This window comes from Calonectris borealis, chromosome 28 (genome assembly GCF_964195595.1).
Source record: "Calonectris borealis chromosome 28, bCalBor7.hap1.2, whole genome shotgun sequence".
Taxonomy (NCBI): Eukaryota; Metazoa; Chordata; class Aves; order Procellariiformes; family Procellariidae; genus Calonectris; species Calonectris borealis.
Window position 1 is genome coordinate 5,419,990 of NC_134339.1, and position 25,553 is coordinate 5,445,542.

Here is a 25,553-nt window from a genome sequence, read left to right on the forward strand (position 1 = left end):
CCGGCATCTGGTCTCTGTGCCGCGGCCGGCACATGGCACGGGGCTGTCCTGGCTCAGCAGACCCCCAGGGAGCCCCCGCGTGCCCCAAACCCTCCCATGCCAATAAACGGGAGAGCAGCCGGTGCTGCTCAACAAGGACTTTGGAGCCGGGGAAGATAAACAGCAGGAGGTTGGAGGGAGCACCGGTGGCACAGCCAGCCGTTGTGAAAGCGCTGCCGGGGGGGTCCGTGCCTCGCTCCGCTCCGGGGCAGCTCTGAATATCCCGACGGGGTATTTTTAGCCCCTCCAGGATTCAGGAGCACAGCCCTTTGCTGGCAAGAGACCCAGTCGGGCTGTGCTCCCCCTCCCTTGCTGCGCTACTGTCCGGCTTTACAAGAAAAATCTGGAGGCGTTTGCAAGAATTCCTGCTGGAAAGATCCCTCCCACGTGGGAAGCGGGAGCGGTGCCCACCGGCGTTGGGTTCCCCGGCCTGGCATCGCCCATCCCCGTGGCTGTCACCGTCTCGGCGTGACGTGCTTTCCCAGAAAGGCACGGCGGGACGGACGGGGTGCTCAGCGGCTCTCCTCCCCCTCCGGCCCTGGGAATAAACATCCCCTTGTGCGGCCGGGGCAGATGATCGGGGTCTGACCGGCAGCCCCCGGCCGTCTCTGCTGCTGGGCGTTTGCCGGCATAGAATGGCTCCCTTGTGCCGTGCCGCGGCGTGGCGGAGATTGGCTGCACGCAGGCCCCGGGGGGGCTGATCACAGGGTTTTTCCTTCGGAGGCATCTTTAACCAGGGGGGTTGCAGCGGTTTGTGCCCTTTGATGTCACCAAAATGCCCCAGCGCGGCTGAGCCGCGAGGCCACACAGCACCAGCCACCGCTACCGTGAGCGGCAGATCCGGGCACGCATCTCCCCAAACGAGGATGCAAACTGCGGGGCCGGTTAATCCTCTTCCAAGGAAGATTACTTGGTGCGGCCGGGGATGCCAAATAAGAGCCAGATTTGAATAAAGGTTGCACGAGCACCAGGCTCTCGCAGGCAAACGGGGATGAGTTCTCTCACCGGGCTGCGGCCGAGCGCCTGGCCCACTGCGGGAGCACGTGCTCCCACGCAGCCGCGGCGCCGAGCAGCTCAGCAAACAACAGGGAAAAAAAAAAGGGGGTGGGAGGGGGCGGAAATCGCATTCCAGTGGCAATATTTTTAAACAGCACGCTCTGTGGAAGACATAACCAAGCCCGCCCCGAGCCCTGCTTTGCCCGCGCCCAGATGTGCTGTGCTCAGCAGAGATGTGGGGCACAGAAATGCTGTTAAAAACCAAATCTCAACCCAAGGAAGCGGGTGAAGGAGACCCTCTGCTCTTCCTGCACGGCAGCAGCCATTCCCAGCCGGCACAGCCTGGGGACGATCCCAACCCTCCTCGGGAACGGCCGAGCCACCGCGGGAGTGTCCCGGCTCCTCTGTGCCAGTTGGACCTGCCGGGTCCCCGCCGGACTTTCGGGATGGAGGAGAGCGTGTCTGTCCTCCGGCAGCCCGGACACAAATAGGAAGCAAGTGTGGAAAAATACAACAGGATCGCTCGCAGCCCTGCTAAACCAGTGACGGGAAAAAGGCCAAACCTGCACGGAGGTGGAGGAGCCGGAGGCACGGCACGGAGCATCGCTGAGTGCTCGCCGTGGGAGCCCGACATCTGGGCAGGGGGGCTCCGAGCGCGGGGGACCAGTCCTGCTGGGGAGCAATGCTGGCCGAGTGACCCAGTTAATCCCAGTGCGGAGTGGGACTGGGTGCAGGGTGGGGCTGGGTGCCCGCAGGGTGATGAAGCGAGGGGAGGGAGCATTCCCGCTCCGACATCCCAACAGCCACGTGAGCGCACAGCTCCGGGCAATGGGAAGCGTGGGCAGAGCCGGTGAGCAGATCCAGCAGAAAGAGAGCAACAGAAAAATATCCAGGCGACATCTGGATTTAAAGAATTTATTTCAAACAAAAATTTCCCAAGAAAAAGTTGTACAAAAAGAGTAATCAGAGACAAGAGTGGTCGTTATAAAAGTGTTCACAGATACAAAAATCACCTGAACAATCCCCAGCGAGCAGAGCGCGGCCCCGGCACGGAGGCTAAGGCACGCTTGGCTTTGGTTGTGCGCGGGGAGGCGAGCAGCCCCGCGGGCGGGATTGTCTCAGCGAGGGAATGCAAAGGTCCCCAGCACCCAAACTCTGCCCAGGTCATGCCGGAGCGAGCGGGGTCACCCCCGGCACACATGCTCGCGCGGTCCTCGCTACAACACCCGGCTCACCGGTTCCCGCACTGGTGAGCGCATGTTGCTGCTGTCTCCTCACCGCACCGGGGCCACCGACCCCTCTATGGGTGCAGGACCAAGCCCGCCCTGAGCAGAACTCCTGGCCCTGAAGGACTCATTTCAACTCCACATCAGCATTTGTGGCTGCCACCAGCCTTGGACCGGGCTTCCTTCTCTTTTCTTTGGCTACCAGGGAGATGCTGGAGCCACAGCTCCAACACCCCCGTGGTGGTACCGCAGTTTGGGGTTGGTTTTCAGCCCCATCACGGGGGAGGCATCAGCACGTTGTGCAGGTTTGGTGCTGACACACAGGAACCAGCTCTCCTGTTCTTGGTAAAGGGCACCAAAATGCTCCGCAGATCATGAATTTGTCCCCCATGTCCTCTGCCCTGGTAGCAGCCCATGGAAGCCTTTACAGTTTCGATAGACTAGCTCAAGCCATTCCCCCTGCAGGCATCACCAGGCTCGTGGCAAAGATTATCAGCAGCAGAGGAGGTCTCTGCTTCATCTGGCCAGAAAAAGGCCTGTTACTTCCTCAGGGAACAGCAATCCTGGTGAGCTGCTGCAGGAGAAGGGCTGCACCTGCATCACCACGGGACTCAAACCCCAGCAAGATTAAAATACGCTCTAGTAATCCTAAGAAATACCTCCAAGCTCCTGTCTTCCATGACAGGAGTTGCCAGAGCACGGCCACTGCAGGCAAGGGGAGAGCAAACATCCCCCCTTTGAACCCCCAAATCCCGGGGCAGTTATTAACCCTCCGCGTCCTGCCCAACCACGCACGGAGCCGCTCCACACCGCGGAGTCTCACGTGTTCTCCTACCATGCACGAGTCCACCGCACCACGCTTGGTGTCGGTCCGTAGGACAGTCACGACAAGAGTAGTTGAGGGCAGTGAGCGGAGCCGGGGTCTCGGCGCTGCAGGAGCTCTGGTCTCACGGCCGCCGCGTCCCCGTTTCCAGACCGAAGCGCTGCAAGGGTGCAAGCTTTCATCCCAAGGGATCGCCATGCTGTCAACTGCATCCGATGCGCTTCTCTCAACAGGTCATGCAGCGCGGACGGATGTTGTCTGAAGGGGGGTTTGGATCAATCTGCAAAGCCGAGGTTAGAGTCAAAAACCTTGGCAGCGGGCACATCCCAGCCGTCTCCACCAGCCCTCCCAGCCCAGGGGGATTTGTTACCTCCGAATACAGCGGAGGTGGTCGGAAGCGAAACTCCTGGATGTAGGCGAAGAAGGGACCTTCCAGGATGCCGCCGAGTTCACTGCGGCACGGCGGAGCCAGGCTCTGCTCGGCCTCCGGGCTGGACACCACTGCCGAGTATTCAGGGGGAGCTGAAGAGAGAAGGGAACCATCAGGGAACAGGAAACACTCTCCATTAATGGGAGACGTGCAGGTAAGAAGGGCTTCAAATCCACTATTTCCCAAACCTTCCCAGTTCCCTGGGGAGGGAACGCAGGATCACAGCCAAAAAATTAAGTAAAAAAGCAAAAGCTGGTCCTGGAGCAAGAGACAAGATTGAGAACTTGCTCTGACCCTCGCTATCCACAGCGGGTTGACCAGGGGGGTTTGCAGCACCCAAAGAGATCCCAGGGAGAGACACTCACCCTCCGGCTGCTCCGGGATGGTGCTCAGCCAGTCCAGGTTGACGCTGTACTGGCTGCTGACGCTGGACGTGCGGCTCCCGAACGGATGCAGCGGGATGGTTCCGATGACAAGCGGCAGTTCAAGCAGCAGCTTGGATGTCCCAGGAATATCCACACAAACCTTCAGAGACAGGAGACAGCAGGGAAGCTGTTGGTGTTTTCCCAGTCTGGAGGTGCAGATATCTCCCAGAGCACTGGCTCGAGCTGGCCAAGAGGGAATTCTTGCAGCGGGATGCAAAGGGAGATGCAAACGCTCCTGCAGGAGCCCTTGTGCTGCGCACGAGGGGCAATGGGGCGACGGGGAGAGCAGCCACAGCTGCACAGGGGAAACCCGAGACCTTATACAAATCACCAGCCCCAAAATCTCTGCACCAGCCCAAAGCGGGCACAGTGAGCACGGCTCTGGTGAGAAGGGGAACGCTCAACACCGAGCTGAGCCGCCCGCAGTGCTCCCCGCGGGATCCCTCACCTTCAAGGAGTATTCCACCTGGATGATGCGGCACTGGAGGATGGACGGACCCACCGGCGGGATCTTCAGCGCCCGCCCGTGCCACACTTCCCGCTTCCCCGCTGCAATGGAGTCACCAACGATGCTGGTCACCACCGACTTCTTCTGCTTCTTGGTGCCCCGAGCGATGAAGGTCTGAGTCTGGATGATGGCCGCCTTGGGCACCACCGCTCGGCTCGTGCAGTTGTCGATCTCAGCGAAGATAGGGATGACCTCACCTACCAAAACAGACGCACGTGTTGGAGGAGGGGAGACGGAGCCTGGACCTGCCTCAAGGAATTCCTGCGTAGGCTCACCGAGGTTGGTCACTGCCGGCACAAGGTTTAACCTAGCAGGAGCCCACATCAGGTGCATGCACTCAAGCTCTTTGACTGATTTCGTGCCAGCAGTCAAGAGTCCAGCTCAGTGACCCCAAATCCCCTCCCGCTGGGGTCTACCCCAGGGCCCGCAGAGGTTCAAGGGCACCAGCACGTCGTCTCACCTGGGGTGTAGCCTTTTCGGTCAATCTTGGCAGTCACAGAAACCTGGCCACGATTGCAGTACCAGGCGCGAGCAAGTTTCTCCTTAGCACCTGCCTGGGGAGCCTGGAGAAAGGGAAATATTTAAGCTATTTAGTAAGAAAGGATGAAACTCAAAGCAAGCACCTCCCTGGCACCGAGAACCTGCCGGGGAGCATCAGCAACTTCTTAAGTATCTGATGCAAGATGCTGTCGCAATGCATTAAAGTTTCCAAAAACTAAGAGACACGGGTGACCTCTGCCCACTCCAGGTAACACTGGAGGGCACAAGTTGCAGGGGAGCAAATATTCCCCGAGGAAATCGGGCCTGCATTGTAATGCCGGAGGGGAGGCAGACACCTTCCCCGTGGGCTTCCCGGGGAAGTTCTGGATGCCGCTGCCCCGAGGCGGAGCGGTGGGAGCTCACCAGCAGCGCAGGCGTGTTGATGTCGATGGGTTCAATCACGGTGAACTCCTTCTTCACCTTCTTCACTGTCGACCAGGGTCTGTGCAGTTTGGCTTTCACCCAGTAGCGCACGCTGCCGTGCTTTCCCTCGAAGGAGGTAGCCAGGGTCCTGCGTATAAGCAATGAGCAATTTAGAAGGGTTTTGCTGAAAGAATCTCATTTTCGAGGTGCCCTGGGCCCCCGCAGGACGTGTGTCACAGACCAAGCGGCTCCCCTGCCCCTTTGCATTAAGGCAACAAAAAATATCAACTTACTCAGGGAGCTGGAAGGTGAAGGGGAACTCGTGCCTTCCGGCCTGCAGGACAGTGACTTCACCATTGTCTGTGGGCAAAACAGATTTAAGACGATTATCTCCCTCCTGCAGAACTTCCTCCCTGGGCAAATCGGTGGCAGAGATGTACAGTACACCGCAAAAGAGCAGCACGATGGCACAGGAATACTCCTGCAGCAGCAGTCACACAGCTGCAACACGAGAGCTGGGCATGTCCCGCAGGTGCCGGGCACTGTCTGCCTTCCACACGTCTCCAGGCACGCACGACCCAGGGGCACCTCCCCGGGTGGGCTCTGCTTCACCCTGCAGCCACCCTGCACTGCGGCTCGGGAGCGAGAGCCCAGAGATGCCCTCTGGGAGGGTGGCCAGCCCATTCCCGGGGGCAGCCAAGCCCCCCGTATTCCCCAGGGTTTGCACCCCCATCCTGCCTGCATTGCACAGAGCGGCTGGCGTTGGAAAGGACCTCGGGGATCATCCAATCCAAGCCCCCTGCTCAAAGCAAGCTCCTGAACCTCCGCAGGAGTTTTCCAGTGCTGCTTCCCTGCCAGGGAGCACCCACAGCAAAGGGGGAGTCTTGTGTGGGGGCAGTCCCTAACCGGGGTGCCCTGCAGAGCAGCAGGGTCTGGCTGTGCACCCCAGGACCCCAGGGTGCACTCAGCATTTGAGGTGTCTGGAGGGGACCTATGCACCAGAGTGCCCAGCCCATAACGCTTTGCCATGCACCCAGATTTCAGCTGGTTGGGGTGTCGTGCACCCAGCAGCCAGGGTGTCCCAGGCACCCAGATTTCAGTGGGTTGGGGTGTCTGGAGCACCCAGCAGCCAGGGTGCCCCAGGCACCCAGATTTCAGCTGGCTGGGGTGTCTGGAGCACCCAGCAGCCGGGGTGCCCCAGGCACCCAGATTTCAGCTGGCTGGGGTGTCTGGAGCACCCAGCAGCTGGGGTGTCCCAGGCTGCCCCATGCACCCATTATTTCAGCCCCTGGGTCTCCGGTGCACCCACACCCCCGCTCTCGGAGCCGACGGGCGCATCGGAGCACCCCGGGGGTGCCACCCCCGTGGATGCCGCCCCGGGGGGTGCCGTACCTGGGGGTGCCAGCAGCGTGTCGCGGTGGTTAAGAAACTCCACCTGGTCGCTGTAGCTCTGCGTGTAGGCGGTGCTGGAGCCGGCGCTGCGGGATTCGGTCCAGTGAACGCGGGCAGCGCCCATCGCCCGCAGCCTCAGGGCTCCGAGCCGCGCCGCCGCCGCCAGCTCCAGCACCACGCGGCCCGACACCGCCTGCCCGGGGCTGAAGGCGGCCGGGGAGTCCCGCTCCGCACCCTCCAGCACGATCAAGAAGCGTTTGAGGCGATCGAAGATCATGGCGAGAGCCCGGCCCGTGGCGCAGCCCGGCCCCGCCGCCGCCCGCCCGCGCTTTAAGCGCCCGGCGCGCCCGGGGGCGGCCCCGGCGGGGCGGGACGGGACGGGACGGGGCGGCCCCGCCGGGCCCTGCAAAACAAGGCAGCGAGCATGTGCGGGCCGCCCTCCCGATTTCCCGGCTCTGTGGGCTGCGTGGGCCTCCCAGGGGGGCGTGGGGGGGATGTTGGCCCGTGGGGGTGCGTGTCCCATCCCGGCGTGGCTTCCCAGCTCCTCTGGCTGCCCCACGGACATCCCGTCTGGACCGCCACAGCCCACGGGAACGTGTCTGGGAGCAGGACGGTTCACGGGGCTGAGCACTGCCAGCCCTGCCGTGGATAACCCCGTCTGCTGTGGTGTTGCTCAGTGCCCCCCCAAAACCCCCTCCAGCTCCCGTCTTGCGGTCCCATCCCATCTACGTCCTTGACTCGGCACCGGCCAGAATCCGTGTTCCCGGGGTCACAGCCAGCGGCTGTGCCGGGGGGATTTCTCCCTTGGAGCAGCAGCCCCTTTCGTTCCAGTTCCTGCAGGCGAGAGCCGAGGGCTGCGCCGCACACGGATCCACGTCCTTCCTTTCCCAAGAGCCGTTCCCAGGGGTCGGAACAGGCTGCAACTGGATCTGGGCTCTTCGCACGGCATGGCCGGGCCAACTGGTGACGAAGGGAAAACTGGTCTGGGACATCGCTTCACTTATTTCTAAGAAATCAAGAACTGGCTCCCGTTCAGCTTGTGCAATTACAGAGTGAGCAATACATCTTCCCTGCGCTTTTTAACCAGGCGAGCGCTGGTTTTCTACCAGCTCGTACTGGAGTTTGTGTGGTGCCGCTCCAAAACCCAGCGACAAATTACACCTGCGTGGGCAGGCACGGCGTGGGGACTCGCTCTGGCAGCAGCATCTGCTGCTGCCGGTGCTCAGCTGGGGCAAAAGCATGAAAACTGGGAACCGGTGATTCTCAGTGCGGGCATCACCATCAGCAGCACCCCGCGATGTTGTAAAAGGGAGGAGAAAGGGGTCTACGCCCCCCCAAAAGGGTTAATGGAGCTTTAGAAACTTCCATTTTAATCATGATTGTCACATTTGCAGAGCACCAGCGCTCTCCACCCCGGGCACGGGCTGGGGATAAGACAAAACAGGCATTAAAAATGTTAGTCAGCATTTGGCCGCCAAAGTTTTGCGGATTTTCGAGTTGCTCCCAGCCATTCTGGGCAGGACCTGCTGTGCTGAACTGAGTTGATCTCAGCCACCGAAAATGAGCTGGGCTGAAGCCTTGCAAAGCTTTAGCTGTCTCCAAAGGCTAACTGGAATTGTCTGTCTCCCTCCCCAAGGGAAGGGGACCGTGTTTTATTTTATGTGCACGACCATTTGCTGCCACAAGCAACCATGAATCATAGCAAATGCTGTAAAGGGAGCCCGACAGCAACGCGAGAGGGAAAGAAGGAAGGAAGGCATGTCGCAGCATGAGCTAACGGGTGACGCCGGCTCTGGGAAGGTGCCTGGTGTCCCCGCTGCGATGCACGGTGACATTAGAGGTGGTGGGGCTCTCGAGAGGGGCTGGCGCCTCGGCCGGGCCGAGGCAGCTCCATCCTGTGCTTGGCATCTTCCTCCTCCTGCCTGTCAGCACACACCCCTCAGCCTGTGATTCAGCCTTCGCCCACGGGATGAGAATCTCTGCAAACCTCCCTCCCGCGTCAGCTGCGCGAGATGTCCACAGCAACCCCTCGTTGGGTGGAAAGCCCCTCTCTGACCTCTTTGGGACCCCAGGGCCGGGAGAGGATCTCTGCTCCCTCCCGGGATCTCCAGGTGCAGGAGCTGTGGGACCACAGCCAAGGGCTTTCCATTCAAGAATGCTCCTGGGTGCCCAAACCCAACTAAAACCCAGGCCAGGCTGGGTGCAGGAAAGATCTCCAACTCTTCAGCCCCACCTAGAGTCTGGCCAGGCTTAATCCGGTCCCAACAGGAGCTGACAGCCAGCCCAGCTCAGAAGGGGCTTCTCCTTCCCTGACCCACTGCTGGGACCTGGTGGCTTCTCCCCACTGACCCTGGAGTCACACAAGGGTCCCTGGAAAGCCAGAGAGAGGGAGATGCAGCTGGTAAAAAGGCAAGTCAGCAGCTCTACCCTGACCCAATACGGGGACAAGACGGGGCAATGCGGAGCCTTGCACAAGCGCATGCTCCCGGCTTTAGGAATAAGCTCCGTCCCTGCCGGATTTGTGAGTATTGCGTATGTACGAGGATTAAGGTGCTGACCGAGGGCCACCCCACAATGGAACAGGAGCCCTGACGTGCTCTTAGCCCACATGCCATAACTCTCCTGGACGTCTCCATGAAAATAAAATGGCTTCTAGATGTTTGCCTCTCACCAGAGCAGGACCTACACCTCTGGGAATCGGACGGATCCTCGGACGGAAAAGATCACTGCACAAAAAGCATTTATGTTTCCTAGGGCTCTCTCACATCACCTCATGCAGCGGAGTCCAGGGCCTTCCTTGCCTTACCTTTGCCCATTAAAGCCCTATGTTTTCCTCTCTTCCTGCTCCCTATCTAAGATGATTACACAGTACACAGTTAATGGCCCTGCCATGCAGTCTGAACATCCTTCTTCCACCCTTTTTCTTGTCTCACAGCGCAGCACCCCGGTACCAGCGCTCACCACCCTGCCAGGAAACTGCAGATAAACTCACAGCTCAGGGGAGAGCAGAAGGGAGGGCTCTTATCTCTGCCTAGCTTCCCTCCTCTGCACTGCCTTGTTACCATGACAAAACCTGCATTTTTTAAACACCATGCAGACACAGTTGATCTCATCGAGAAGCAACAAGAAGGGAGCAGTCACAGACACCTCTGGATGATGGCACGTTTTCAGCAGCCTCTCGCTAGCTGACAACAGGAAGGTCCTCACGCTGCCCTTGGGGACAGTGGGACAGAGCAGGACCCAGCGGGATCCGAAGGAAGAGATATTGGCTGCAGAACAGCACTTCTCTGCAGCCCACAGCCTTCGCTCCCTTAAAACACTCCTGCGATCACGCGCCCGTGTCCCTCTCACAAAGCAGAAAAGGAATCCGCCTGTGGACAGAGACAATAAAATCCCAGCCCACAGAAGTTCTGGCAGGGCTCTCTGCTCCCCGAGGAGCCCAGTTCAACTCTCCCCGTGCGGTTAGGCGAGGGCCAGAAACCACCAGCTCCAAGCTACAGGAGCGCAGGGTGCTGGCAAGGCCGAGCAGCTCATGCAATTCCTCCAGCCCCTGGCCAAGCACCTTCTCCAGATGGCTCCAGGGGCTTCTATCGTACACAATCCCAGCAGCAAAATCCAAACATGCTCGCAGCAGCTTGTGGCTTCCCTCCAGATATTCACTGCAGGGATAATGGGGAATAAAACTCACCCCGTAACCTTATGGCTAATGCGGCCACCATCCAAACACTGGAGTGACCAAGTGCTCAGGACCTTCTCTGCTGGAGTTCAGGGCGAGGGCTTCTCCCATGTCCTTAATTGTAATCGGGACTCTTAGCAGAGTTGTGGCTGCAAAGGGGCCATCCTTAGGCACAGCACGGAAGAACCACTGCCAAAAGACAGAAACTCCAGAGTAATGCAGGTGTTTGGAGCAGATGGCAAGATACAGTCATCCAGAAATAGAATATGACCTCCAGTGCAGTCCAGAGACAAGACCACCTCCAGGAAGGCAGCTCATGTCCTCGTTCCATCACTCCAGTTTCCTCCTGCAACCTCTACATTTGCCAGCTAGGGCTGGCACGACTTTCTGGGTTGCACTTGGCCACTGACACAATTAAATGCCCTCAGCATGAGTGAAGTCCTACGGCCATCTCCGGGGCTGGGCAGCACATAGCACTGGGTCACAGGCAATAACAAGGCCATCAGAAGCAGGGAAAGAGTGAGAAAAAGCCACAAAGCCACGACTGAAACGCTGTCGTTGGGGGGGAGGATAAAAGACATGCACTTTCATAAGAAAAGACAGAGTTAATGAGCGGATGGACAGCTGAGATGTCCCATATCCCTCAGCTCTGGATCATTTCATCCCAACCACACAAAGAATTCAAGTGGCTTGTACTCATGCAGTAGATCTAAGCAACGTGCCAGCTGGGCATGCAGTCCCAGCATCGGGAAACTGAAAACAAATATTTACTGAACTACTAAGTGCTCTTTCCACACTTGCGAACAGACACTTCTATTTGCACTTCCCTGTGCAAACAGAACAAAAGCCACAACCCTTTCGTGCTCACGGGCCCCGAGTTTGCAGGCAGCCTCCTAGAAACCAGCAGCAGAGACACCCTCGGCAAAGAGGGACAACCTTGCTTGGGTTGGTAAGCACCTCCAGGGCAGAGGTCCCCCCGGAGGGGATGCCTGCAGCCCAAGGGGGTCCCAACCCAACGCCCTGGAGCAGAGAACCACCCCCATGCGCCAGCCTTACCGGGGATGAGCTGGCAGCGGCGGTACAGGAAGGTCTGGTAGGCTGTGTAGTCACGGTAGATGGTGTTGAGCCCCATGCTGCGGCTCTCCAGCCAATGCACGGTGGCGCGCCCGCGAGCGTACACCTCCAGTGCCCGTAGCCGCAGCGCGCTGCGTAGCTCCAGCTGCACCCGGCCATGCAGCAGCTCCCCGCTGCCGTAGGCGCCCCACGCTCGCCCATCCTCCAGCTCCACCGCCAAGCTCCGCACACGCCCCGGGGGCTGCATCGCTGCTGGCCCTGCTTATCCCGCAGCTCCAGGAGGCTGGTCCCCGCCTGGGCTGAGGCGAGCGGGGCAGGCAGCTGTGCAGCCTCCAGGGAAGGGAGGAAAGAGCAAAGGCTACACCAAGATCCCCTAATTTATCCCAACCCTGCAGGCCTAATTAGACCAAGACCCTGTTTTGCAGTGATGCTTTAGCGTTGACCTCATGTGCGTGGGGCTGATGCCGTGCCGAGGATGGGGCTGCGGAGACAAGTGACGCGTTTTTAAACCGATCGAGAAATAACGTGACTTCATCTTATCTCTGAGTCACAGACACTGTCGACGTGCAACTGGTACGTGCTGGTGGCTCCGTCGGCAGGGAGGGGTGTCAACCACCAACCGTGCTGGCAGATTTCACGTAGCTGAGGGAATCAAAGAAAGGCTCTTTGGCCTTCCTGGTTCAGGCATTCCTGGGGCATTGCTGGAAGGGGTGGGAGAGGAGTTTAGAAAGCAAAGACCCCTGCCCCAAAAGCCAGTTTTTCTTTCTGTGTCTGAAGTTGCATCAAAATCCACATGAAAAAGAAAGTGAATAACCACAGAATCCTCCCCAGCCACCTGGTTCCACCAAAAGGGTGACGTTCACCATTTATCCCCAGTGAACCGTGGCCGTTCCTGTGGTAGCACAGGTGGCAATGTCACCTCAGGGTCACATCAAAGTAACGGGGCAGACTGGTAGCAGATCCAAGCCCCTGTTACTACACCAAATGATGCAATCTAGGTGTTTGAATCGATGTGTTTGCAACGTACCAGCATAAGATACTGATGTGAGGTGCCTGCGTGCATTTGCAAGACTTGAGTATGTGGCTTCTTTGAAGTATGTGTGGCGCAAAAGACTGTCCCTTTCCCTAGGGATGTAGAGTCAAATCCCACGAGGAAAGCACAGGGGGCCCAGCCACTGCTCACACACAGACTGCAGCAATTGGAAATGGTTTAGTAACCCGTGCTCAAATGCTTTGGTGCTGGCTCACGGCACATGTGAATCAAGCCCATCTGCATCAAAAGGCTGAGAAGAGCTCGTGAAGTGGCAGCTGTGACAAGGCAGCAGCTGACCCTGCTCACTCGGCCTCCCAAGGGAGGGGGCTGACCGGCCCACACTGATCCCTCTTTAAAATACCTATATCCAAACAGAGTTAGTGCAAGCTCAGCATTCAGCAAACCCACATGAGTTATCAACTCAACAAAAATAGACGGCTCACCTCTAGGAAAACAGATCACTCATCATAAGCTGGGGAGTGCTATCTCTCTGCCCTACTGTTCACTGACCTGTGGTTTCAGGCCTTGAATCCAAAATCCAAACACAAAATAAGGAGTATTCCAGCCCACACACAGTCCTGACAGTGCCTCTCACTTTGCTTCTGATCTCTTGCCCTTTCTCTGAGCCTCCCCCTACCCCACCTGCCCCAGCACCTGCCTAGAGGCACTCAGCGGGTCTTGCAATCCAGAGGGGTGTCACCCACGCCTTTGAGCTAATCTCCCAGAGTTTATTCTTGCTGTCACACCACCTTCTTGTGTCCTCATTCAATCTGAGAAATAAATGTTCCCTGTAATAACAGACAGACGGGCCAAGAGCAGGGCACCGGGATGGCTAACAGGTAACACAACGTGTAGGCAGTCCACAGTGCAGCAAGTTCTGGGCGGTCACCAAAGAAGGGAGAACATCATGGTGCAAAGAGCACCTTCCTCTGGGGACAGTATCCTTTCAGGGTCCCCAGGGGGACGCAGCTCACTTGGGAGTTTGCCTTTTGGATTTCTGCTGGGCCTCTGGACTTGGGTGTGAACTCATCCTTCTGCTCAGTCCTGAAGAGGTCCTGCGCCCTCCAGGGTAGCCCCAGGTGTGAGTATTTGATCTGAGGAGAGAAAATAGCTTTCAGCACATGGGGACGGGGCTGGGGAAGAGGCAGGTGGTAACGTGGCACCTGGTAGCCCCTACATCTGAGCCCCCTGTTGCTGCCTGAAGGGTCCCCACCCCGGGCAGCTGCAGTCTGCGCCTGCCTGCATCCTCTCTCTCTGGCAGATGCACAGCCTTCTCTGCTGGTGATGCAAAGAGACGTTTACCCTGGCTGGATGCCTCTAGCCATGCCAATTTTCCTCTGATCCTCTGTGGGGGACCAGAATCACCTTCCCCCTCCCTCCACCGTTCTTCGGCTTAGGGACTTGATTGCCTGTCCTTCCTCTCCCTTCAAAGATTTTTCTCAGCGATGACTCCGCTCCCCACAGAGCATTTACTTGGGACTGGAGGCAGACAGGCTTGATGCATGGCTGTCCCACCTCAACTGGCTCAAGAGCACACACCAAATCTGATGATGTTAATGGGGAGGCTACAGCTTCGCTTGGTATAATCCTGCTTCCCCAAGCCGCCCCGTGGAAAATCCAAGCCTATTAAGGCTGTACCTGCTGCAGCACGTCTTCGGAGAGTCGTTGTTTCTCCTGTCTGTGTGGGACCAGCATGGCCTGCATGGTTGTGACAGAACTTTCATCTGCTGACAGATGGAATTGAAATAAAAAGTAAATTCAAGCCAGTATATTAGGAGGCAACATCAGAAAAGCTTTGCAGTTTGACTTGCAGTCACAGATCTGTGTGCATTTCCATTACGAGAGGAAAAGACAGGCTTTGCCATCAGCCCCTTGCTGAAAACCTTTGCCCAGACAGAAAACAGTTTTCACGGTGAGGAGGTAAATGAAGAAATTCACATGGCAGTTACAGGAATATCACTCCGTATGCTAGTTATGGAGCTGCTCCATAGTTTGGGGCCAAGGAAAAGATCAATTCAACTGTAATCTGTTCCACATTTAGTAAAACAAATGGCTTAAAAACAGATACATGGCATGAGGGGACCTCTCTCTTAGCTGTGGAGTACTGGCCATCAGAAACAGGAGGCAACGTCAGAGGAGGATTTTCTTAATGCCTTCCATGATCAGCTCTAACCGCATCTCTTCCCGAGGTTGCATAAGCACAGCTTTTGGTTGAAATCCTCTCCTTCCTCCCAAATACAAATGCAAAACAACTTCTAAAAAAAAACGTAGCAAGGGAGAAAGATCAAGCCACTGGTTCATGTCCCAGAAATCATTCACGTCACCTGCACATGCAAAACATTGCTGTATGACGGCCATGAATGCCTATGGCTGGCACAGGCATCGAAGTGGCTGGTAAGCGAGATGTCGCTTGGGGAGGTGAAAGAGCCTGAGATTAGCAGTCGCTGTGAGAACCAGCAGCAGCAGGCATGGGGCTGAGCATGGCTGTCCTGCCTGGTTTTGGGGTGACAGTCTCATTTTATTAAAGACACTGATGCTGCACCAGTGCCTTCCTGCCGTCTCCAACCCGAGATGCCTGGGCTGCCTCTTTTCCCAGAGCACCAGGCATTGCTGTCCCTTGCACAGAGCTAGGAGAACCTCAGCAAGCTTCATCTGGCACCACGACAGTCTGAGCAACGTGGTCTTACTGTGGTAGTTGAAGGGGATGTGGCTCTCACGGTGGCTCTTGCTGTCTGCCGTCACCCTCTGGCTCTGGCGGGGCGGCCGGTAGTCTGACTGCTGCGTTGTGCTGAAGAAACGGGAGCCTGAACAGTCATCTCCCAAGTGGACATTGCTTCGATGCTTCTGCAGTAGCAAGTCAGGCTTCGGTGCGAGGCTCCACCTGTCAGTCTGGAAAACACAAGAGCTGCTTTAACAGAAACAGGCTGTAGCTGGAAAGGCACCCTATTGCACATTACACCCTGCAGAGCCCAGAGTGGGGAGAGGAGAAGGGACAACAACATCGGCTTTATGCGCCAGAGTAGCGTACATAAAAAAAGAGAGGGTCTTCACCAGAGAAACACCCGCACAGCAAAGCTGGGAACAGACCTCTGGGTAGGAGAGCTGTGTAGTAGTAGTTCTTGCCAACGCTTGATTTCTCTCAGGGTCTTCATCGCCTCTGGGGAGGGATGAGGCATATTTGTTTGGATGGGCAGTAGTTACAGGCTCTGGCAAAAGCAAGAGTGAAGAATGTCGGAGCACTCCAGTCTTTGAACAATTTCTAGCTACAGCAGCTTCTCCTCATGCAATAAAGCACAGGAATGAATACAGCTATTTAACCTGCCAGGGAAGTGGAGTGAGGATGAAACTGAGCCTCAAAGTGATGACACTGATGCTGAGTACATAAAAACTAGAAAACATTAAAAGTACAAAATTATATACATATTATATGAATGCATTATATCTTTAGCTATATCATTAAAACCAAGTGGTAAAACCTACTGTTCAGCTTGTTATAAACCTCAGTAGTGGTCTGTACATGTTGCCTCTGTGTCACAGACTTACTCTACCTAGATTGTGCACTGGGAAGAGCTCTGACGTCGAGGTGGAGAATCTGGTGCAACCATCCCCCAGCTGCAGGTTCGTGCGGTGGATCTGGGAGGCAGCACATTCCTTGTCGTAGACTCTGCAAGATACCAGATATGAGCTGCTTCACTAGCAATGCTCACCAGAAAGAGCAGTTCCTGGGGATGCCCATCGGGATCTCCTGCGGATACCTGTGTGTCCTCTTGTCTGGGGCACTGTAGGCATGTTTCTGCTCACTTACAGATCCGCTGCTTCTGGGATCCCCGAATTTAATAGGAGACATGTGCTGAAGGGAAGCCGAGAGAACCACAGAACAGCCACTTAAAGCATAATCCCTTTGTTTCCCCTCTCTGTCTTTCCATCCACCTGGTTTTCACTTGCACGGATCCCACCCCTTTCAGGACAGAATTCAACGTGGGAACGTGCTGCCCTTTAGCTGTGTCTTGGTCCTCCCCAGAATCATGCTGTTACCTTTTCACTTGGCTTTGCAGGTGGACTCCATTCACCCTTAAACTGTGCTTGATAAGAAGTGTTGTAATAGGACTGTCCATCCCCTTTAATAGTGGGAACACATCCTGCCAAACAGCCAGAAGGGGAAATGAACACGGTTGTTTCTAAAAATGCTCTATTTACCCTTGTAAGGAAATATTAACGATAATGAAGCTGCAATCTCGAGGCAGCTGTTCTTTTAGCATTTTAGTACTCCTGAATCTATTTCGTACAGTGAAATGGCAAAGGAATTAATGCCAGATCGCAATAAGGTGAGCTGCAACACTGCAGAACGTAGATGCGGTGCATCAGAAGCGATGCAGCTCTGGTGCGAAAACTGCAGCATCTGAGGATACAGCAAGCGAAGAAGACAGCTGGAAAGGCCGCGCAGCAAAAGCTTGGCTGGTGAGTGGCTCTAGTTAGTGTAATTAACCTGTTTTATGAGCATCAGATTGGTCTACTCAGCTATAAAAAGAGAAAGCAAAATATCCAGATAGTTCTAACAGCTTTAATTGCTCGCAGCATGACTCTGAGCCAAGACACCGAACCCCCCGTGCCCAGGAAGCCTGCGCAGCACCGAGGACTGTGGGGAAGGTCTGTTGGGGACAGACTGGACTGTAAAACAGCTCACCCCTGTGCGAGTGCCATGGCCTGGCAGCGGGCTGGATCTCACGTGCTGGGTACGAGAAGGTGTAGACCGACGGAGGGAGCTTTATTTTCTCTCTGTCTCCACAAGGAATATTATCCTTCCTTTTCTCGGCCGTGGGCAGGGGGGGTCTCTGGAGAGGGCTGTGGGGACAGGGGAAGCTCTCCCTCGTCGCTGAGGCGAGGACGCGGACGCGGGGGTCAGCGTGCATGCGGACGTGCGACGCCGGGGGAGCGACCGGGGCCACCGGCTGCAGGGGCCTCTCTGGAAACGCCAGGCGAGTTTCCGAGCAGGTTTCCCCGCCATCACCCCCCGCCGGGCTCAGCACCAGCCCGCTGCGGGCCGACGGGGCCGGCGCCGGCCTGTAAACCCCCCAGAAAGGGGGGAACTGGGTGTGAGAAAATGGCTGACAGGCGGTTCCCGCCGCCCAGCGCTCAGCCCCCAGCTGAACGTGGGACGCCTTCAGGAAGGGAAGGCCCGTGAGGGGGGCTGGGATCGCCGGCACCGCGCTGGCCGCCATCGCCGAGGAGGCAGGCGGCCGCGGCCGGGCTTCGGCAGCCACCGGGCTGCGTCGCCATGGCGACGGCTCCGCCACCTTCCCGGCGAGCCCCGCGCCAGCTCCAGGCGGGCCGCAAGGCGAGCCCCGCCCCGTGGCGCCACACCCCGGAAGCGTTGCTATGGCGGCGGGAGCGCTCAGCGGCCTGGTCGCCGTGCTGGAGACCTACCGCGGCCGCGACCGGGTGGTGAGTGGCGGGAGCGGCCCGGCGGGGCCCTGTCCTGCCGGTACGGCCGGGCTCTCACCGGGCTGTGCCTCCGCAGGTCCGTGCTTTCTGCTATGGCTGTCAGCTGGCGGGCGGAGCGCTGTCCGGGCCGCAGGCCCAACCGTCCGGGCTGCCCGGGAGCCTCCTGGCCGTGTCGGCCCAGCTGAGCGCCTGCCGCACGGCCCTGCGCCTCTTCGACGACTTCGCCATGCTCAGCTACAGCTGTGGCTATGGGCTGGGCCCCAAGGTGAGCGCGGGGCACGGGGTGCACCCACAGCCTCCCCGGCCATGCCGCAGGGGCCAAGGCGTGTCCCCCATGCTCCCCGCAGGACGAGGACCGCCTGGTGCGGGGGCTGTCGGTGCTCTGCAACCTGGCCAACCAGCTCTACTACCCCTGCGAGCACGTCGCGTGGGCAGCTGACGCCGGCATCATCCGCGTCGGCTCTCAGAAGTGGTGGACTCTGAGCACAGCGCTCTGGGCCTTCTCCCTGCTCCTGGGCATCCTGCGGTAAGGCTGGGGAGCCGCAGTCTGCGGTGGGAAGGAGACAGACAAGGAATGAACCGTGTTCCCTGTAATCAGGCTAAAATGAAGGACCCTCTCAGCTGCAGAAGGGTGCTCTTCCTCACAGGTGCAGTTAATGCTAGAGAAAAAACCTTCCCCTTTGCTGTAGGAGAAATAACTCTGCCGTCTTGTTTTCAGATCCCTGAGAATCTTGTTCCAGTTAAGAAGAAAGCTGAGGCAGCACAACTGGTATGATTTCCCTCCTTGGCTATGCAGCTAATTTAACCCAAATATATCTGTTCTCATAATCACTAATTATTATTACATTATGGGCTATCACTAACGTTACTTTTGCTTTCACCAGTACATCTTCGCCTCCGAGTCGAAAGAAAATGAAAGCCCAAGTGAAAGCTGAAGTTTTGAGCATCCTCATGGACACGGCAGATCTCTCCAACGCAATCCATTGGCTGCCTCCGGGATTTCTTTGGGCTGGACGCTTTCCTCCATGGTTAGTAGGTCTCCTGGGGACCATATCTTCCCTGATTGGTATCTACCAAGCATCTAGAGGAGGAAGTTCTGAAGCTGTATAAACTATAATTAAGCTTCAGGAGCCCAATTTTTACATGGTAAAAACGCCTTTAGTGAGGCAGGGCGTATTTTAACTTTTCTGGGTGTCAATGATTGTAATTCCACGCATCCTGTAATTGGGACTGTGGTCAAGATGTCTATTACAGAGAGGATTGTTTGCGGTTAACAATTTTTATCACTCTTCATCAGAGAAATCTTTCAGGTGAATCCTCTGAAAGGTCAAGAAATCTCCTAGGATTGATAAAATAGAGGGGAAAAAAGTCACTTCCATCCTTCATAGGATATGTCCCAAAAGACAGATGCAACCCTCCAGTCTTTGCTGTCACTTAAAAGAGCACAAAGTCAGCGTTAGGGGGAGAAACGGCCAGGGTTCTGTCAGACAAAACTGCTAAGGGATGGATCCTGCGAGTTCGAGCTCCAGGCTCAGCGCTCGGTGCCCCCTCTGAACCAGGGAGGCGACCGATATCGTGGAAGTTTCCCCGTCAGATGTTTTGGTGTTTGAGCCCAGAGCAGATGCCACAGGCGGCCGAGGGAGGTTGTTGGGTTATTTTGTTTGTGACGGTTGCGTTTCTTTCGAAAGAAATAACAACTGTAAGCAGTGCCTTGCGAAGCTTTCTTCTAGTCTGTATTACTCATTTAAGGAGAAATACTGGAAGTTGAGACTTCCCAGTTAAACCAGAAGCAGCGCTGAGCCGCCAGCTGTGCCTTTACGAAATGCCACCGGGTGGAGCTCTTCCACCAGGCTCTGGCAGCAGCCAACGGACTGTTTTTTTTAAAAAAAAAAAGGCTGCAAATTTATTAATCACCTTTCAAAGGACCAATGAAGCCCATGCCAAGATGAGTTTTACAGTTATATTTGTAGGCGGTGCCAATAATAAACGAGACGAATGCTTCAAAGGTGGCCTTGAGTGATCATTCCTTCTGATAACTGGGCAAATGTTCTTTATCTGGTTCTAGAAAGCTCCAAACAGTGCCTAGGCGACAGAAAACATTTGTGCTGCGTTGCCTGCAGCTCCCCATCTGTTACCAGAAATAATTCAGAGCACCTGACTGTCATTGAAATGCATCTTTTGAAAACAGTTCTGCTCAGTCCGTGCGGTCCTCGTGCTCTCTGCAACGCGGTACGGCACAGACCGCGTTCCCAGGAGGTTTGACCTCTTTTTTTTATTGTTTTTGGCACGGACATGGGACACTATCTCCTCCCTGTGTTCAAAGAGCAGAGCGAGGTCTTGATACTCTTTATCCTTTGCCCTGTCCTTGCTGTTTATCTGGACCTTCACCCCGCGAAGTGCCAGGTCTGCCACAGAGGACACCTCCCTGACTCTGCTTGGACTTTGGTGTCAGATTTACAGGTTTTGGTACAATTTGGAGTGCGGGCAAATGTTATCGGGAAGAGACTCTCATTTTTTCTCTAGTCACGCTGCAGGTCTTGTGTCCGAACAGGCAGAGCACCCGGGTCCTGCTGCGTAGGGACAGTTGTTGCTACTGCCCAGGCTGTCACCAGCTGCGGTGGCTCCTGCTGCGGTTTAGTGGTTTTTAATAAGAAATCAGATTCTATCTCTTTATATTCTTAACCTCGTTAAACCATTCCTTCAGAACGCGCTCTCCTGCTTAGCACGGGACAAGGTGTAGCTATAGCGATTTAAAAAACCCCAAATATGCACACCTCCAATGCCAAATTAGTAAAACTCTAAACCACGCTTTTAATTTTAACGTAGAGAAAGGACGCTGTAAGCTGGTCTAAGTGCATTTGCTTTGTCCACTTCCTCCTCGAGCCATTTTAAGAGCAGGACAAACTGAAACGTGCAAAGATAAAGTGAAATCTGGTAATTTGCAATTACTGAAATTCTATCTTCTGTGGAGTGGTTTTGGTCCTCAATGTCACATGGGGTTTAAGCACCTGTGGCGGCTGCTGCCGACTGTCCAGGGCAGCACTCCCTCTTTTTTAACACCAGACCTTGCGCGGGCAGACCCCATCCTCCCAAAACCTGCACTTTTTTTTCTTCTCTTTTTCTGCTGCGGCCGTCAGCCCAGCTCAGCTCCTGCTTTGCCCCGTGCAGGAAAACATTTGCTGAGCAGGGATGCTTCGTTCCGGCCGTGACCCCGGCCGTGAGCAGGGGAGCTGCCGATTCCAGCTCAGAACCCTGCCCCCGGCTCCGAGGGCCCCTTGTTGGCGGGCAGCCGGGCTTTGTGAGCGCCAGGGCGGCCGCACCGTCCCCCGCGCGGCTGCTGACTGCTGCCTAAGCCTCGCTGCGGGAGGGAGCGGTGCTCCTGCCCCGGGAGAGCGGCTCCCGGTCGGGGGGAGCGGCGCTGCGAGGCGGGGGGGACGCACGGACACGCCGCGGCCGGGCAGGACGGGGTTAAGGGGCGGCACATGCGCACGCCCGGCCCCGGCTCCCATTCACAAAGAGCGAGCGCAGGGCGCGCTGCGGCCGCTGATTGGCTGTTCCGCCGCGCCGGTCGGGGGAGGGGGCGGGGCCGGCGGCGGGGAGGCCACGCGGCGGCGGCGGGGCGCGGCGGCAGAGCGGGCGGCGAGCGGTGAGTGCGGCGGCCCCGCAGCGAGGTGCGGGAGCGCGGGGCGGGGTGGGCAGCACCGGGAGCGCGCATCGCCCGCCCCGGTACTACGCGGGGCCCGGCGGGGCCGTGCCCTGCACCGGCGTTTGGTCCGGACCGCCCGGTGCCCCGCTTCGGTCTGCGCTGGGCGAGCCCCGCCGCTGCGGAACGCACCCTCCAGGCTCCCCTTACCGGCCGGGCACCGTGCTCCCGCCGCAGCCCTCCGGGGCGGCCCCAGCTGCACCCCCGCCGGTCCCCGGCCCCGGTGACCGCGCTGCCGGGCTTTCCGTGCTGACTCTCCGGTTTTCCCTTGCAGAGCAGCCTCACCACCATGTCCGTCAGCAGCCACGAGAACCGGAAATCCCGCTCGAGCTCCGGCTCCATGAACATCCACCTCTTCCACAAACCGGGCCACGCCGACAGCCTCCTCACCCACCTCAACCTGCTCCGCAAGCGGCACCTCTTCACCGACGTGGTGCTGCGGGCGGGGAACCAGGCCTTCCACTGCCACCGGGCCGTCCTGGCCTCCTGCAGCCGCTACTTCGACGCTATGTTCAGCGGGGGCCTGAAGGAGAGCAGAGACGCCGAAGTCAACTTCCACGACTCCCTGCACCCCGAGGTGCTGGAGCTGCTGCTGGACTACGCCTACTCGGCCCGGGTGCTGATTAACGAGGAGAACGCGGAGTCCCTGCTGGAGGCTGGGGACATGTTGCAGTTTCAGGATATTCGGGATGCTTCGGCTGACTTTCTGGAGAAGAATCTCTACCCTGGGAATTGCTTGAACATGCTGCTGCTGTCCGATGCCCACTGCTGCGAGCGGCTGCTGGAGCTGTCCTGGAGGATGGCGTTGGCCAACTTCACCTCGCTCTGCAAGACCGAAGACTTCCTCCGACTGCCCAAAGACAAGCTGCTGGAGCTGGTGGAGAGCGAAGAGCTGGAGGTAGAGGATGAGACGCTGGTCTACGAAGCTGTTATAGGTTGGATCCGGTACGATTTGCCCCGACGGCATGAAGTTCTGCCAGAGCTGCTGCGCTCCGTCCGCCTGGCCCTTCTGCCTGAGTCCTACCTGCGGAAGCAAGTGGCCTGCGAGAAGCTGGTGACCAGCCACAAGCTGGGGGAGGAGATCGTGGCCGACGCCGTACGATGCAAAATGAAGATTCTGCAAAACGACGGCCTTGTGACAGGGTGCTGTGCCCGACCCCGCAAGGTCAGCCAGGCCCTGCTGCTGCTCGGTGGCCAGACCTTCATGTGTGACAAGATTTACATGCTGGATCATAAAACCAGCGAGATCATTCCTCGTGCCGACATCCCAAGCCCTCGTAAAGAGTGCAGTGCCTGCGCTATTGGGTGCAAAGTGTACATCACTGGCGGCAAAGGCTCCGAGAACGGCGCTTCCAAAGACGTCTGGGTTTACGATACCCTCCACGACGAGTGGGCAAAAGCTGCTCCCATGCTAGTGGCGCGGTTTGGCCACGGCTCCGCTGAGCTGGACCACTGTCTGTACGTGGTGGGAGGTCACACAGCAGTGAGCGGTGCCTTCCCGGCCTCTCCCTCCGTCTCTCTCAAGCAAGTCGAACACTACGACCCGCAGCTGGACAAATGGTCCTTGGTGGCCCCTCTGCGAGAAGGCGTAAGCAACGCCGCCGTGGTGGGAGCCAAAATGAAGCTGTTTGTTTTCGGTGGCACCAGCGCCAACCAGGAGAAGCTACCCAAGGTGCAGTGCTTCGACCCCTGCCAGAACCGCTGGACGGTGCCCGCCAGCTGCCCCCAGCCCTGGCGGTACACGGCCGCCGCTGTGGTGGGCAGCCACATCATTGTCATCGGCGGGGACACAGAGTTCTCCGCCAGCTCCGCTTACCGCTTCCACAGTGACACCTACCAGTGGTCCAAATTTGGGGACGTCACCGCTAAGCGCATCAGCTGCCGCGCTGTTACGTCGGGTAACAGACTGTACGTGGTGGGGGGCTACTGCGGGGCTCAGCGCTGCAAAACGCTGGACTGTTACGACCCCTCATCCGACACCTGGAGCAGCGTCACGACAGTGCCTTATTCCCTCATCCCCACCGCCTTCGTCAGCACCTGGAAGTACCTGTCTGCCTGAGTCACGGTGTGGCGAAGAACCTGGAAGGTAAATAGTTGCGGATCAACCCAGAGCTCCTCTATGTAACTTTGCGCTGTGCAAGGGTTAAACCCCGAGGGGCCAATGCACGTGGATCTGGACTGGCGTTGTCTGAGAGAACAGCCTTGTGGGAGCATCAGCTCCAGAAACGTGCTTCCAGGCTGGCAGTTTGGGATCTAAAACCCTGCAGGAGAGAGAACATCTCTTTAGGTGTTGAAGTGCTGCGGGGAGAAGATTAGTATAAATAACAAGACACTTAACCTGGCATCCTAGCCCTTCCACTGAGTCTTGCCTATGCAAAGATTTTGGGGAATGCTCTCTGCGAGGAGGATTGGGTGTCGTCCCTGGTACAAAAAGCTCCTCGAGTCGATCATTATGTTAACCGGCAGCCTGTCTGCAGGAGCTGGGATAGACCGCGTGGTGCCATGGGGGCCTGGCTGCTGCTTTTAGCACAGCCTCCTCCTCCTCCTGGTGCCACGGTTAATCTGCTAGTGGCACCCAAATGTCTTGTGGGACGTGAGGGCTGTGAGCTGGTGCCAGAACAAGATTATAGCTGGGATTTAGTCCCAGAATGGTTGGTAATTGCATTTGTAAGACAAGCCCTGTCTACATATAAACACAGGGTTTCTCCGCTTCTGATTATTCTCTGGTGTCCCTTTCGTGCCATTGCTTTCCTGCTACATGGTGATTAACTTTTTAAAAATTTGCAACTGGAATTAAACCTTTCTAAAGGCATTTGGCAGAAAGGATGCCAGTGAATCACAGATCCTTGCAGGTTTTTTTTCTTTTCCCCTTGCAAGAGATGTACTACCCAAATGAACTTGTAAAAAAATATCCTGCTATACCTATAGAAAATTCCTGGATGTAGAGGGAAATAAGCAGCCGTCACTCCACGATAGCAGCGTTTGAGGTTTTGAGGCCTGGGGAGTGTTCTTGGCTTTGCTGCACACTGGTCTCACAATACTTTCTCTGCACTACAGGCTTCACACCTGATTTTGCCAGTGTCTCACTTCACCGAGGATCCAGACAGAAGACATGGGCAGTGGGAGCGCCTCCTCCTACCTAGCAAGCCTGTGAACTGTCCTGCATGCCAGCCCTTGCGAGGATCTCATTAGCGTCAGCAGGACGCAGGGCAACACAGCTTTGGCTTTGAACTGCTTCTGTAAATCCCTGTCCTTCAGGCCAGGGCGGGGACAAGCACAGAGGGACCTCCTTGGACTGGCAGCTTGTGCTGTCCTTTGAGATGGCAAAAGGTTTCCAAGTTTTCTCCTAACTCGTGTGATCTCAGAGCAGGAACCAGAGGAATATTTTTTACTTCTTTCATTTAATATTTCGCTTTAAGTGATATTTACTAGAAAGGACAAAAGAAGCTCCTAAGTAACTGGCAGCAGGCTCTGGACTGCGCTGCTGTCTGCTGTGACTTGGAACGCAGGCAGCACCAGAGGCAGTTGCCTGAAATGTCTTAACACGTGACAGTACTTTGCCCATGGGCTGGTTCTGTACATTTTTTTTTTTTTATACAGCAGTTGTGTGTGTTTATTACTCAGCCTGGAGCTGCTTCAATAAATCTGAATAAAATCCACTGTGTCCCTTGCCTGTTCTGTATGCTTAAGCTGTAAGTTTTCCCAGCCCACGCTTGAGATCATGTTTAGCAAAATAGCGAAGAGCATTCGCTGCTTGAAAGTCCAAACCTTCATCAGCTGGAGAGGGCTCAGATCTTCCCGTATCTTTGTAATGCAGGACTTCTTAGGAAAGCTCAGGTTCTGTACTGCCTTCCAGCTTTGAAGGCCATGTAAATCTGTTTAA

The 25,553-nt window shown here is 56.8% G+C and overlaps 4 protein-coding genes across 10 annotated transcripts in view; 2 read left to right on the forward strand and 2 right to left on the reverse strand.

Moving 5' to 3' along the window:
* Positions 1 to 1,936: 1,936 nt before the first annotated feature.
* On the reverse strand, positions 1,937 to 17,830 carry ARRDC2 (arrestin domain containing 2). Of its 3 annotated transcripts, XR_012677574.1 has the most exons (9): positions 17,210 to 17,830; positions 16,561 to 16,664; positions 16,281 to 16,375; positions 16,074 to 16,189; positions 15,613 to 15,731; positions 15,213 to 15,414; positions 14,164 to 14,249; positions 11,475 to 13,619; positions 8,351 to 10,607 (listed from the first exon to the last, which is right to left on the reverse strand). XR_012677574.1 is itself a non-coding variant. In XM_075175631.1 (8 exons), the coding sequence occupies exons 1-8, from the start codon at positions 11,737 to 11,739 to the stop codon at positions 3,311 to 3,313; spliced, it is 1,206 nt and encodes a 401-aa protein (XP_075031732.1). In that variant the 5' UTR covers positions 11,740 to 11,991; the 3' UTR covers positions 1,937 to 3,310. The 3 variants fall into 3 exon arrangements, 2 of the variants coding, with proteins under 2 accessions (XP_075031732.1, XP_075031731.1); XM_075175631.1 differs by lacking the exons at positions 8,351 to 10,607; positions 14,164 to 14,249; positions 15,213 to 15,414; ... (3 more) ...; positions 16,561 to 16,664; positions 17,210 to 17,830 and adding exons at positions 1,937 to 3,364; positions 3,455 to 3,606; positions 3,880 to 4,039; ... (2 more) ...; positions 5,351 to 5,498; positions 5,644 to 5,710 and having other exon boundaries at positions 11,475 to 11,991; XM_075175630.1 differs by lacking the exons at positions 8,351 to 10,607; positions 11,475 to 13,619; positions 14,164 to 14,249; ... (4 more) ...; positions 16,561 to 16,664; positions 17,210 to 17,830 and adding exons at positions 1,937 to 3,364; positions 3,455 to 3,606; positions 3,880 to 4,039; ... (3 more) ...; positions 5,644 to 5,710; positions 6,743 to 7,042.
* A 65-nt stretch (positions 17,831 to 17,895) lies between these two features.
* Positions 17,896 to 22,148, forward strand: PEX11G (peroxisomal biogenesis factor 11 gamma). Of its 3 annotated transcripts, none has more exons than XM_075175704.1 (6): positions 17,896 to 17,967; positions 18,044 to 18,232; positions 18,315 to 18,493; positions 18,686 to 18,736; positions 18,852 to 18,995; positions 21,945 to 22,148. In XM_075175704.1, coding segments are annotated over exons 1-6 (630 nt in total). In that variant the 5' UTR covers positions 17,896 to 17,901; the 3' UTR covers positions 21,946 to 22,148. The 3 variants fall into 3 exon arrangements, with proteins under 3 accessions (XP_075031805.1, XP_075031804.1, XP_075031803.1); XM_075175703.1 differs by lacking the exon at positions 21,945 to 22,148 and adding an exon at positions 19,717 to 20,543; XM_075175702.1 differs by lacking the exon at positions 21,945 to 22,148 and having other exon boundaries at positions 18,852 to 20,540.
* Positions 21,960 to 25,329, forward strand: LOC142093973 (ectoderm-neural cortex protein 1-like). Its single transcript, XM_075175701.1, has 2 exons — positions 21,960 to 23,756; positions 24,728 to 25,329. The coding sequence occupies exon 1, from the start codon at positions 21,960 to 21,962 to the stop codon at positions 23,727 to 23,729; it is 1,770 nt and encodes a 589-aa protein (XP_075031802.1). The 3' UTR covers positions 23,730 to 23,756; positions 24,728 to 25,329.
* ARHGEF18 (Rho/Rac guanine nucleotide exchange factor 18) overlaps positions 23,751 to 25,553 on the reverse strand; it is a 59,954-nt gene continuing 58,151 nt past the window's right edge. For all 3 annotated transcript variants that reach the window (XM_075175695.1, XM_075175698.1, XM_075175700.1), the window contains one exon: positions 23,751 to 23,931. The gene's annotated coding sequence lies outside the window, so the exon portion shown is untranslated. The remainder of the gene's footprint in view (positions 23,932 to 25,553) is intronic.

Bases quoted from the DNA above. Each gene is read 5' to 3' on its own strand.
- ARRDC2 (XM_075175630.1), bottom strand. From the start codon at position 7,019: ATGATCTTCGATCGCCTCAAACGCTTCTTGATCGTGCTGGAGGGTGCG. The intron at 5,011-5,350 runs GTGAGCTCCCAC...CCCTTTCTCCAG, and splicing joins TCAACACGCCTGCGCTGCTG to GCTCCCCAGGCAGGTGCTAA. The intron at 3,365-3,454 runs GTAACAAATCCC...TCGGCTTTGCAG, and splicing joins CACCTCCGCTGTATTCGGAG to ATTGATCCAAACCCCCCTTC.
- LOC142093973 (XM_075175701.1), top strand. From the start codon at position 21,960: ATGTCCGTCAGCAGCCACGAGAACCGGAAATCCCGCTCGAGCTCCGGC.
- PEX11G (XM_075175702.1), top strand. From the start codon at position 17,902: ATGGCGGCGGGAGCGCTCAGCGGCCTGGTCGCCGTGCTGGAGACCTAC. The intron at 18,494-18,685 runs GTAAGGCTGGGG...TCTTGTTTTCAG, and splicing joins CTGCTCCTGGGCATCCTGCG to ATCCCTGAGAATCTTGTTCC. The intron at 18,737-18,851 runs GTATGATTTCCC...TGCTTTCACCAG, and splicing joins AAGCTGAGGCAGCACAACTG to TACATCTTCGCCTCCGAGTC.